Source organism: Acomys minous, assembly GCF_964271855.1.
Source record: "Acomys minous genome assembly, chromosome: 13".
NCBI lineage: Eukaryota > Metazoa > Chordata > Mammalia > Rodentia > Muridae > Acomys > Acomys minous.
The window spans coordinates 17,677,352-17,690,742 of NC_140495.1; the positions used below are offsets into that span (position 1 = coordinate 17,677,352).

The 13,391-nt window shown below is 38.9% G+C and overlaps 1 protein-coding gene across 6 annotated transcripts in view; it reads left to right on the forward strand.

Annotated features, from left to right (window-relative positions):
* Positions 1-13,391, forward strand: part of ATP2C1 (ATPase secretory pathway Ca2+ transporting 1) — a 116,470-nt gene that overhangs the window by 56,195 nt on the left and 46,884 nt on the right. For 4 of the 6 annotated variants that reach the window (XM_084754371.1, XM_084754372.1, XM_084754373.1 and 1 more), the window contains 4 exons: positions 3,717-3,827; positions 6,119-6,235; positions 8,556-8,645; positions 10,607-10,642. In XM_084754371.1, coding sequence (XP_084610497.1) covers positions 3,717-3,827; positions 6,119-6,235; positions 8,556-8,645; positions 10,607-10,642 — 354 coding nt within the window. Of the gene's footprint in view, positions 1-3,063; positions 3,137-3,716; positions 3,828-6,118; positions 6,236-8,555; positions 8,646-10,606; positions 10,643-13,391 lie in introns of all 6 variants that reach the window. The other 2 variants (XM_084754374.1, XM_084754375.1) reach the window with 1 other exon arrangement.

Genomic DNA, 13,391 nt, shown 5'->3' on the forward strand with positions numbered 1-13,391 from the left:
AAAAACCTGTCCCTTAGAGTAGGCTGAAACCAGGAGACTAGGATTTCCCAGGAATGTTAAGATATACATGCATGCATGGATAAGCAGCTGATTGCATGTCCAGACTCACAAAACAAGCTTGTGCATCGTGGGGACTTACCTCCAGCCCAGATTTATCTTATGCTTCTGCATCTTATCTGTTCGTTCCCTGTTTCTTATTATGAAAAGCTTAGTAAATGCCTGAATGCATTTATACCTGAGTCTGATTACTCAGTATTTCTTGTGTCATTGACAAAAAGAAATTGAAACCATTAAACAGGCATGTATGGTGGATATAAATACAAGCACAAATATGTAGAGATGTGACCAAAACCATAAGGATATCCTTAAAGGCTGCTTACTTTCCAGATTAGATTGTTCTGCCCATCACCTTCATTCTTGATCCTAAAGCGGGGTCAGCATTTTCCTCTTTTGTACTTGAGGTTCGCAGAATTAGCGTGGAAAGTGGATCTGGTTGGAAACAGATGGAGTAAGTTTACTTTGACAGGAAATTTCAGGTTGAAGGGAAATGGTCTCAGAGATTTATTTTTGAAACCGTATAAACAGAGAGAGCAGCTTTCTCCTGGGGGAGGAAGATGGGACCTGCATAGAAATTACTGTGACTGCACCTGAAATGTGATAGTTTTGCCCTGTGAAGAGAGAACCGGGCACTCAGACCACCAGAGGACAGCTGTTATCTGAGGCACACAGGTTCACATGCCATGCTGTGTTGTTGTGGGACACAATAAAGCTCTTTCTGTTCTTCTGACATGGGTCTCATTCTTAAGAAACCCGCGGCTGCCTTCTCCACCTGCACTTGTGCTGCACAGGATGCCAGCTCTTCATGGACATCAGAGGAGCTGCTGCTGTCTTTCCTTAGTGAATTCCCTCAGGTAGTTCCTCTTCGGGCTGGCATCTGTTTTCCTCTCTGTTCTTAGTGCTGCCTCTATTCAGGGCTAGGGTAAGCAGGCTTTTAGAGACAGCTCCCTCCCAATGGGCAGCTCACCTTCATTCATGGAGGCCCCTGCCTGCCGTGCTGCTCATTGTCTCATTCCCAGCTCAGCTGCAGCTGCTGTCTGCCTCAGTGAGGACTCAGTGGGGTGATGGCGGGGAAACTCTGTCCAGCATTCTGGCCAGGACTTGGATGGCTTGCTTTCTAGTTGTTGGGTTCTCCCTCCACTGTGAACACACTTGAGACAGTAGATGTGGTTGCATAGAGAGTTGTCATCACATCCCCTTACTGTCTTATCCTTTGTTGGGGTTCAGCTCTTTTGTGTGTGTGTGTGTGTGTGTGTGTGTGTGTGTGTGTGTGTGTGTGTGTGTGTGTTTCGAGACAGGATTTCTCTGTGTAGCCTGGACTGTCCTGGACTTGCTTTGTAGACCAGGCTGGCCTGGAACTCATAGAGATCCACCTGCTTCTGCCTCCCGAGTGCTGGGATTAAAGGTGTGAGCCACCACCTCCCAGTAGGTTTCAGCCAATTGAATGCCCTTGAAGGGTTTTGCATAAAGTGCGCTCAAATGTAGACCCTTTATATGCACCATTTGCCAAAAGATTACTTGAAATTTTTGAATAAGGCTCATTGAATGCTGGAGTTAGCACTTGTCAATACTTTTTTCATGCTAGATCTAACCCAGAGTCTTAAGTATGTTAAGCGTCAGCATCACTTTACTTCTGAACTATACTTCTAGCTAGTAGCTTAATGATAGAAATACATACTTTAACTGAAACATTGTTGTAAATCTAACTTATTTTGATAAGTAATTAAAGTTCTATATTGACATACTTGAGTTAATTATACAAGTGACTAAGTACATATAATAATTTAGTAATTTGTAGGAGAAAAACAGCCATATGCATTCTTTGTGTGTGTGCATGTGTGTGTGTGCATGATGTTTGGAGGGCAGAGGTCAGCTTCGGATGCAGGCTACCTTGGCTGTGAGGCAGGGTGTCTCATTGGTCTTGAACTCACCACTTGCACTAGGATGGCTGTCTCTAGGAATCTGCCTTTCCACCTCCCTCGTCGTGCATCATAAGTGTGCATTGCTTCACCCGGCTTCTCTGGGTTCTGGCAATTGAACACAGGTCGTCAGCTTGAGTGGTAAGCACTGTATTAAGCTGTTTTTCCAGCCCGCTATCTGTGATTCCTTGGTACTGGTGGATCACGTGCTATCGTTGTTGAATTAGTCAACTCTGTTTAGGCACTCCTGTTTCTAATTTATATACAAATATGCTAAGGTTCAGCAATTTTAGAAGTCAAAGATTATATTACTCTCATTGCTATGTTAAACACAACTGATCTTTAAAATTTTTTTGTGTGTGATCTTACAAGGTAAAATAGCAATAAGTTTGTTTCTCATTACATTTTCTCCATATTTACCTGGAGATGGTTCAGTAAAGGCCCCTCTGTTAGTTTGTTTTATGAATTTGAAAGCTAGCATTTCAGTGGTTCTAGGAAATTCTCAAATTTAATCTCTTTAAATTTCTTAGTTGTATGAAAACAATATGCTACAAAACAGTTTAAAGGCTTTGCATGAGAGTAAGGTACTTTAAAATGTCCTCATAATTTTGTCACTAATGTTTCTTTATTACAAATGTAAAATATTACTATTTGCTTTGCAATATATAAAATTTAGTAGTGCTTTTTAATAACTAAGATTAGGGAGTAAGTATTCTGCTCCAGAGCATGATCATGTTAATGGAATAGTCCTATGCCCCTGCTGTTTTCTTGTTCTTTTGGTTTTGTTTGTACTAAATCAAGAGAATTTTTATACATATGTAGTAAGTAGTAAGTAGTCCACTATACTCCTTAGTAGTAGTAGAATTGTGAATTATTTACTGGTCTCATTTGTTGTCTGAAAGAATGGTTACTTAGAAAATTTAGGAAATTATCTGTCCTGAAAATATGGATAATTTCAGCTTACAAACCCATGTGTTAGCAGGAGCAGGGATGTCTTAGTTTCAGTATTATTTCACCAGGGTGACTCGGGTATCTGGCAAAGGATGCTTTTCTCAGTAGTGAGGAGCCTGTAACTCTTTACTTTCAGAGCTGTGTCTGTGAGGAATCTCGGCTCAGGACCAAAGGCAAATCTGAATTGGACATTTCCTTCTAGAATCATGGTGAACACTACTGACACATGTTTATAAAACTGTATGGAATAGCCATCATCATTGCTGCCATTTCTGTGACTTACTAACCTGTGTCCCCTCGGCTTGTCTGATCTCTTGGTTTTCTCCTGGTGTGAGAATTACTTTTTAGTCTTGCTCACTGTCGAAGTGTTTGCAGGTGTAGCCAGGTGTCCCCAAAAGAGAAGTGAACACGGGAACAGTTAAAGTGCAGGAAGCTTAGAGCTCTTGTTCCTCGAATTAACATAATGACTTTATAGGATTATGATTGTGCATAGTCATCAGAATCTGAGAGAAAAGCATCTGTTTGATTTTTGAGTCTTATGTTGGTGGAGAAACTGCATCTTTAAAAAACATAATTTGAAGAGTTTGTATAAAACCTGGTATTAACGGGTGCCGATGGTTTTGAAATTTGTTTTCAATAAAATTGTTAGTATTAAGTTGTCTTAGAGATTCATAATTGGTCTGAGTAGACTTTCTTAAGTGGAGCATAAATTGCTGTAAATTTTCATTTTCCTGTATTATTCTGGATTACATTCTAGTTCAAATCATTTTCCTTTGTTTTTAATCCCAGGTTGCACGTTTTCAAAAACTACCTAATGGTGAAAATGAGACAATGATTCCTGTATTGACATCAAAGAAAGCAAGTGAATTACCAGTCAGTGAGGTTGCAGGCATTCTCCAAGTAAGTGGTCGGCGAGGAGGAGGGGAAGTGGAAAGCAGCCATGTAGATTAAACCGGTTTTCATCAGTGATAGAAAATACTGGTGTATGTTGTCCAGCATAACAGCCCCACTTAAGCACGATGACATGACAGGAAATGTGGGTGGAGTTGTGGAGAAACTGCATTTAATTTAAATATGCTTAAATAGCTGTGTGGTAGCTGGGCCCAAGATGAGCAGTGTGGCCAGCATCTGCCTGCATTGTTTACCAGTTGGGTTAGAAAAGTAAGTAATTCAATTAGCAACATAAGTGATGTTAGATTTTTTTTTCTTTTCTTTTTTTAAAATTTAACTAGATTTTCTAAGGTAATGTGAAAACTAAGTACAAGCTCGGGGTTACAAGGAGCTATTAGTTATGTAATTTTATTTTATTCTCTTTCTAGTTTTAAAAAGTACAGTCTAATCAAACATGAAGAATAGAACATTGTTAATTTTCAGCCATTTTAGTTGTTGTTTCAAAAACATTGGTATCCATTTTTGAGAAAATTTTATTTTATACTTAGCTTTAAAACAAATTATTTTAACAAATTAAATTAAATTAAATTTAAATTTAATATTAGAAAGCTTGACTCCTTAACTTTTACCAAGTTGCTGGCCAGAGATATTAGCCATTTCTGGAATGTGTAATTTCATTTTTTTATGACTGTTAAAATCATAATAGCAACTTAAACTTTGATGCTCTTGTCATGTCCCAAGAACAAGTTTGTGTTAGCTTTATTATTTTGAGTAACCTAAGACGCCAATTTCTATTCTGATACAATAATATACAGGAGCAAAACAAAACAAAAAACATCTCAGCCTCAGGTTTAATAAGCTCATAAAACAAGAAGAGAATTTGTAGCTCACTGGATATTCTTTTAGAAACAATAATTTTAGAAAAAATAATTAAAACTTATTAAAATTATGGCCTACTTTTATTATTTCTTTTCTCCACAGAAAAAGAAAAACTAACTTGTTGCTTCCTGAGATGTGCTTTTATAAAAAGTTAATCTTTGATAATTTTATACATCGATATAATACATTCTCGCCACACATATCCCTTTATCCTCTTAGTCACCAGCCCAGGCCTTCCTCCCACCAGGTCCCCATCCCACTTCCATGACTGTGGTTTTTCTGGGTGGCCCACAGGGCTTAGCTAGGACTGGTTGAGTGGGCCTGGGTGTGGCACTGTACAGTAGAACATGACCAGCTCACGAGTGGCTGTAGCACATTAGCTCCTTTGGTAGGTGGAGCTCCATGAACCCCTCCCTGATTTGAGACTGCATATTTACTGACTCAGTGCTGCTCAGGCCCTGAGCAGGCGGCTACAGCTATAGTGACTTCATGAGTGCTATGGCCATGTCATGTTTATAAGACAGTAGCTATGCCATAGCCATAAGATGGTATTTGTTGGCCCTCTGCTCCTCGTTTGGCTCGTATGTTCTTCCCTTCCCCTCTAAGCCTCCTTGGCAGGGGTGATTTTGGGTGTCCCGTTTAATGCTAAGCACTCAGAAGTCAGTTGTGCTCAGGAGGACTTTGACTAGCTATGAAAGTCTTCATTTACTGCCGTATGTGGTAAGGAGAAGATCAAGTCTGACAACAGCACTAGTCTGTGGATATAAATAAGTATTTAAGAGACAGTTTGACATGCCCTTTCAACAAAATAAAAGTAAATTCTCCGTTTGACAAATGTGACTACCACTAATAACATATAGAGTTTTAATTTTTTTGTAGACAGGATCTTCCCCTGTAGCTTAGGCTGGTGGTGTGGAACTCTCTGTGTATCTCAGGTTGGCTTCCAATGAAAGATAATTCTCCTGCCTCCACCTTCTGACTGCTAGTATTGTATGAGCCACCATGCTTGCTAAAATATAGAAGATTTTTATTGTTCCAGAAAGCTTTTCCTTGTCCCTTTATAGTTAATCTTTCTGACTGTGGATGTGGGTCCCATACAAAACCTCTGGGAAACTTTCTATTATTGTTAGAGGCTGCTGAGATAGCCCAGTGGTTACGGTCACTTCCTGTTCTTGCAGAGGACCCAGGTTCAGTTCCCTTACACCCACTTAGTGGCTCACAATGTCTGAACCTCCAGTTCAGTGGAACCAGTGTCTTCTTCTGGCCTTAGGCAGTGTAAGCATGTGATACACAAAATAAATGTACACACAGGCAGAATATTTGTATACATTAAAAAAGCTCCTTTTGATGTCACCATATTCTGTGTTTTCTCTGTTTGCTCTCTGACTAACATTGAAATGACTTAATGTACAATTTAATAGGCTGATCTTCAGAATGGCTTAAACAAGTCTGAAGTTAGTCATCGACGAGCCTTCCATGGCTGGAATGAGTTTGATATCAGTGAAGATGAACCACTATGGAAGAAGTATATTTCTCAGGTCCGCTGCTTCCCCCGTATCTCTGTTGTATAACTTACTTTGACTTTTACAGTTGTGAATCTACTGAGCTTTCTTTCCAGAGAAAGGAAATACTTGTCTCACAATGTATGTCTTTTTTTCTTCTTTAAAAATTTACATGTCAAGTTAAAATTTCTAAAGTTTTAGTTCTGACTCTTCATTTGATTTTAGGTGAAAGGCTGATGAAAAGTATAACTTGCAGGGGGCAGCATTGTCTTACTGCTGGGCTGTCAGCAAGCAGTGGTGGATGCTGAGCTTAGGCTTCCTAGTTACAGGAGGCAGATGTTGTTGAAGGCAATCTTGGCCAGCTTAGGAAATTATTAAATGCATAATTATATCCTAACTGACGGCATAAACTATACTGACAGGGCAAAAGCTATACTTAATGTATTTTCTGGCGTATAAGACAACTCAAGTGTGTGTGGGTGTGTGTGTGTGTGCGCGCGCATCGTCGTCGTCGTCGTCGTCGTCGTCGTCGGTCATCTTCTATGCCAGGTACTTAACTGCAGCATGCTTCCCCTTGCTTCATTTGTCTGGTGCATATAGTGTGTGTGTGTGTGGGGGGGGTGCTGCAGCTGGAGTATGAAGCAGGGAGGAGCAAGCTGCACATACCAGGCTGAATGTGGAGCATGCCAAAAAGGGGCATGTAGGCTGGCACTGGCTGTCTGTGCCCGGCCTGCAGATAGACACAGGCCCGAGTCTGCTGCACACGGTGTGCGTTGGAAGAGGGGTAGTGTTATATGGCAAGTATATTCCAAACTCTATATTTTAACTGGAAAAGTTGGGTCGTCTTATATGCCCAGTTGTCTTATTTGCCAGAAAACATGGTTACTTTCTTATCAACTCTATGGTTTCCATTTGCCTCCATTGGTGATGACCTCAGGAAATAGTAAGCTCACAGTAGATTATGGCCATTCATAATTACTTTTATCTTAAGTTTTAGCAAAGGCTTACTATAGCTTAAAATTTTATGTTAACAATTAGTTTTCTCAGAAAAATGGGAATAGGGCTTCCTCAAGACCCAGCTATCCCACTCCTTGGAATATACCCAGAAAATGCTCGAACACACAACAGGGACATATGCTCAACCATGTTCATAGCTGCTTTATACACAATAGCCAGAACATGGAAACAGCCTAAGTGTCCCTCAGTAGAAGAATGGACTAAGAAACTATGGTACATTTACACTATGGAGTATTACTCAGCTATTAAAAACAAGGAATTCCCGAAATTTGTGGACAAATGGATTGACCTAGAAATTATCATAATGAGTGAGTTCACCCAGAAGCAAAAAGAGACAAACGGTATATACTCACTTATATCAAAACACTAGTCCAAGGGATACGTCCCATGAAAAACCTTACTTACCAAGAAAGTGGGTCAGAGGAGAGGACATCCTATTGAGACTTTAGGCGAGAGTAGCATGGAAGAATGGGGAAATAACAGGACCCACAGGGTCCTGGAAACCTACAAGAAGAACTTTATGACAGGCAGATCTGGGTCCTGGGGTCCTCCTCAAACTAAGGCACCAGCCAAGGAGAAATAGGCAGTAAACTTCGAACCCCTACCAAGACCTAGCCGACGAACACGATATTCTCCACTGTTGAGTGGAGAGTGAGATCTGATTCTCACGTGAACTCTGGTGCCCCTTTTCTGACCATGTCCCCTGGATGGGGAGGCCTGGTGGCACTCAGAAGAAGGATAGCAAGTTACCAAGAAGAGACTCAATAATCTTAGAGCATACATAGGGGGAAGAAGTCTCCCTCAATCACAGACATAGGGGAGGGGAGAAGGGGGGAAGTGGGAGGGAGGGAGGAATGGGAGGAAACAGGGGAAGGGCTAACAATCAAGATGTAATATGAATAAATTAATTAAAAAAAAACAATTAGTTTACATTAGTGTAAAATGTAGGATGATTCTGTGGCTAGTTTTAACTAGGAGAGTTTGGTATGTTAAATAAATAGATACTTGTCAGCAGTGGCTCTCAGCCTTCCTAATGAAGGCTTGGTCAGCTAAAGAGCAAAGCTTTGAACATGTGGTTGTCTATAAAGCATCAGAACTAAAGCTTTATGATGGTGGGGCTGTGTGTGCCTTCTTTTCTAGATTGATGTTTAACTTTCTTTCTCTGAAAAGGAACAGTTATGTAGCTTTTAAGCATGAGCTCAACTTTTTGTTGATTGAAAATATGCCACATATAGACTCTTTATAATTTATAATGATGTCCTTTTTAAAAGTCTTTGTTGAGATAAAGCAGAATTGCCATTCATATAAGAGTGTTGAATTGTTTGTTTTTACCTTCTAGTTTAAAAATCCACTTATTATGCTGCTTCTGGCTTCTGCAGTCATCAGTGTTTTAATGCATCAGTTTGATGATGCTGTCAGTATCACTGTGGTAAGAAAGGCTTTTATTTTTTTAAATTTTAATCTGTTGGTTAATTGTATGAATTGAGTTTGGTTTTTACTTTGGAAATTAATGTGAATCAAAATGAATTAGATTTTAAAAAGTTAAATCCACCTTTAGTTGTAGGATTTTCTTTAGTTCTGGTTTGAGATGGAGGTCTTAATTTTGTTATGCAGGCTGGTCTTTCCCTCCTGGGCTCATCTGTGCTGTTGTGTTAGCTTCCCAGATAGCTGTGATTAAGGCTTGTGCAGTCAGTCTCACAGATAAGAAATGCTGTATAATTTTCTAGTTAAATAAAAATTTCTGTGGCTTTTCAGTTGAAAATGTTTTGACTAATAGTAATTATTCAGGGAATCTTTAATGTCAAAACTTTATTTGACACTGAAATTTTCTTACTCTTTGTGTTAATGGCAAACATGATGCTTCAAAGAGTTAGAGCTTTAGCACAATTGAAAGTGGCTTTAAGCTGTATCAATAGTCATTTTTTCCCTTTGTTGTTCTTTTTAGACAGTTACAGCAGTTACTACCTATGCTGCTTGGGAGGTAGAGGTAGGGGGATAACAAGCCCCAGAGTATTATGGGCAACGTAGTGAAGAAAACCCTTCCTCATGTATCTGGGATGTTCTTGGTAGAGGAATAAAATAAATTTTATAAAATTCTGGCCCTTGAATGTCTTATGTTTTTAGTAGTCTGTGAGGAATGGGAAGCATGTATAGATTGAGGTTTAGTAGTTTTCTCAAGGAAGAGCAGTTGTGAGGTGAACCAGCCTTTTACTTTAAAGAGTAATGTGATAAGAATAGGTTTTCAAGTCATAATTCAAGTTACTATACATTTTATGTACTACCATAAACTTTAGATTAGCTTCCCAATGTTTAAACCCTGATGACATTAGTAGTGATTTTTAGCAAGTTTTACACTTAGCAAATATGTCAGCATTTGCATTTGAATAATTAGATGAACCAGTGTTTTCCTCAAATTTCAGCAGAAAAAAGATAGGTCAATGGATTCAATTGAAAAATAATAGGTAGATAGTAGATTTTATTTATTTATTTACTTTTGGCTTTTTGAGACAGGGTTTCTCTAAGTAACCCTGGCTCCTGGATTCTCTTTGTAGAATAGGCTGGCCTTGAACTGACAGAGACCTGCCCTCCTGTATCTCCCAAGTGCTGGAATTAACGATGTGTGCCATTGTGCCCAGCTGATAATAGATTTTAATGCAACAGATTATAAAAAGTTCATTGATAAAGTTTTACATTGTAAGTGAAAATGTTTTGACTAATAATAATTTAAGTGATGTTTATTGAGTTTTAGTGTGTTAGATAAAAAGGTTTGTATTCTTGAAAGGCAAATATTTCTTCCCTTTAAAATTTTTTTTGGTCTGAGGCTTGATATTTTTCCTCAGAGTTGATTGAAAAATTCCTATATTATGCTGATTTTGCATAAAAACACACCAATTGGATCCTAGCTTTCTGTAGAAAAAATGTGACTGAAGTTTAGCTCTGCAGTGAGTCTTTGCCTATCATGTATTCAACAAATCAACTCAGGGGGAAAAATGGTCACTTTCCCCCCCTCCAGTTAAGTTTTTTTTCCATAAAAAACTATGTTAACATGTATTGGATTTTTAAATTATTTTTACCAGTTAGTATGTAGGAATTAAAATTAAAGGAATAATTAAAATGTGTGTCCTATAGCAGATGCTACCCACATAAACAAAAGCTGGTCCTTCCTTTGGGAAGGCTTGGGTGGATTCAGCAAGTTTGGAAGCTGTCGTGGGGATGGTTAGCGGTCTGAGCTCATGCTCTTCTCCCTTAGGCCCTCAGGCAATTGATTTCTTCTCTCACTAGCTTTAGTGTTAAATTCCATTCTTGTGGGACTGCACAGCTGGAGAAATACAGTGTGGCTAAAAGTTATTTCTTGTCAGTGTCTGATTTAAAAGGCTCTTTGTTTTTTAGGCAATACTTATTGTCGTCACCGTGGCCTTTGTTCAGGTGAGTAATTTGTTTTGCCAAGATAAGAGAGGTATATTTCTTGATTCCTTAAAAACAAATTAAAGTGACTTATGTAAGATAATCTGGACTTATTATTATTGGGCGGCAGTGTGTATCTTAATAATTTATTATTTTAAAAAAATTTCAGATAATAGCCCTCTGAGTGGGTTTATGAGAGGAAGGCACTGCTGTGATTTAGGTAGTGAGATGAACATAGGCTACTTTTTGTGATTGAAACAGATGGAAACAAAAACCTCAACAGTATAATCTACCATTAAGCTTAAAGAATTTTTCCAGTTATAAAATTGGGCCAGTACCTATTAGGGCTAAGTCTAGATGAACAAAACAAAAAATAAGTAGGAAGTTGAATGGGCAGTTTATTAGATACCATTGTAGATTATTTCAACTGACTTCTCTTAGTTCTCTTAGTTATGTCCTCACATCATCAGCCTTACTTGCTAGTTAAAGTTATTTTTTCATTATTGGTAATCCCTTACTCCCCTTTCAAAAGTTCTTAATTTCCTCAGAAGGGGTGATCATACTTCCTGTATGTATAGCCGTTCAAATAGCCAATGAAACATGGTAAGAAGTCTCTTTTAAAAAGATTGTTCTGACTGATCTGGAAATGGTGCCATGATTTCTTTCTCAGCACTCAAGTGGAGGCTGAAGGAGTGTCAGTTTAAGGCTAACATGGTCCTTCTGTTAAAACTATTGAATAAAGAAGAGGAAAAGGAAAAAAGGAGTGGATAGAGACGAAAGGGATCAAAATATACCAGACATGGTGTCAGGGTAACAAGTGTAAGAATAAAAACATAGACTTAGTTTTATACGCTTGTTTTATACTTATTGAAATGTTTGAAACTTCTGTATATTTTAGAAATTTCCATATATCGTCAGGTCTCACTTTGGATATGGCTAATAAGAGTAGAAGGCATAATCTAGTGTAGGGAGAATGTAGTGCTGTGTGTCCTGAGGTCTATGCTCTGATCCTTAAGACAGTGACTGTAATTATTCTTACATCATGTATAATTTTTTTTTTTTGGTGACTTCTGTCACTGTGCTGGTGTCTAAAAGCAGTCCCTGACACAACAGGTTACTAGTTCTATAATAACTGAGTGTAGAAAGGTAGCCGGAGTCTGATGATTTGCAAATTTATGAGCTCCTTCAGTCGACCACCAGTGTCCTTGTTCAGTGTTGAAGGGGCAGGGGTTGGTCATCTTCCTATAGCAGTGTTGCCTTTGTGCTGCTGGAGCTGGAAAATGTAGTATAAGCCCTTCCAGGCTGTGCATCATCCAAGCAAGTTACTCATCCTGCCAAGTGACTGATGTGATCTGTACTGGAGCAGTTACTGGAACCCTCTCATAACCTCTCACCCGACATTATGGCAAGCAACTCCCTCCTAGATCTTCACTAATATATCAGATGTATGCAAGATTCCATATAGGTATTACCATTGTGTAAAAAACACTAGCAGCTCGCTCTTTTTGGAAAATAAAAAGCTCCTATCCTCAAAATACCTCACAGAAGCCAGGTGCGGTGGCGCATGCCTGTAATTCCAGCACTCAGGGAAGCAGAGGCAGGTGGATCTCTGTGAGTTCGAGGCCAGCCTGGTCTGTAAAATGAGTCCAGGATAGCCAACACTACACAGAGAAACCCTATCTTGAAGAAAAAAACAAAACAAAAAAACCAAAACCCCACAGGGTTTGTGTTTTAACATAGTCAATATGGAGTTTTACATGTAGTGTATTAGTATTTTAAATGTAGCTGGGATCTGTTGCTGATGTCTCAGTGGTAGTTTTATTTAATGTGGCATTAGCTACTTTTCTCATTGCTGTGACCCCATTACCTGATAAGAAGTAACTTGAGGAAAAAAGCGTTGCATTTAGGAAAGGTGTGGTGGCAGGAGGCTGGATCTTGAAGTGGCCACTTGAGTTCAAATTTGCAGTTATGGAGCTGAGAGCTGGCAGCAAGTGGGTTAGAATATAAAACTCGGAGGCTAGCTTTAGTGACCCCACTTCCTCCAGTGACGCTCTACCTCCATCTGGGGACCAGGTATCCAAACACAGGAGCCTATGGGACATTTTACCTTCATAGTAGATGGGGAATTAAAAAAAAAAAAAGCCTCAAAACGTTACAAAAACCTCCATTTTAAATTAATAAGTATGTATATATATATTTAAATACAGATTTGACCCCTTTCCTCAAACATGTCTAAGAAAGCAACAAACTATTTTGAAAATGAATCAGATACCGTTCTTCAGATCCTTTTCCTTCTGCCAGCCCTTCAGACCTCTGGCGCTTCCGTATTGTTATATTATCAGTGATAGCTCTTATGGTCACTTTGCAAAGATAAACACTGGAAGCTGGGGTTTGACTACTTATAGAGACTACACTTGCTTAGTTTTCTACTCACACAGAATTTTTGTATAAAACTTCCAAATTCTTCAATATGGTTGGTGTATTTAGAAGAATGTCTAATAATTTTCTATAGTTTAGATTTTGCTAACATTTGTCTCAGTGGTGATCGATGTAGTTCTGAGACAACTTGCATAGCTTTGCATTGTCATTTGAAGTAGTTGATGATGGGTAGATTTGGCGAGTACTACCATGACAGATACTTCAAGACTCCGTGCCTTTCATTCCCGCTTTTGTCCCTCACACTTTAACTTTAGACCAAAAGATGAGTGTGCATATCATAGACAAGAATAGCCAGGCACCATATGAAGCAACTGCCAGTGGGGAATAGATT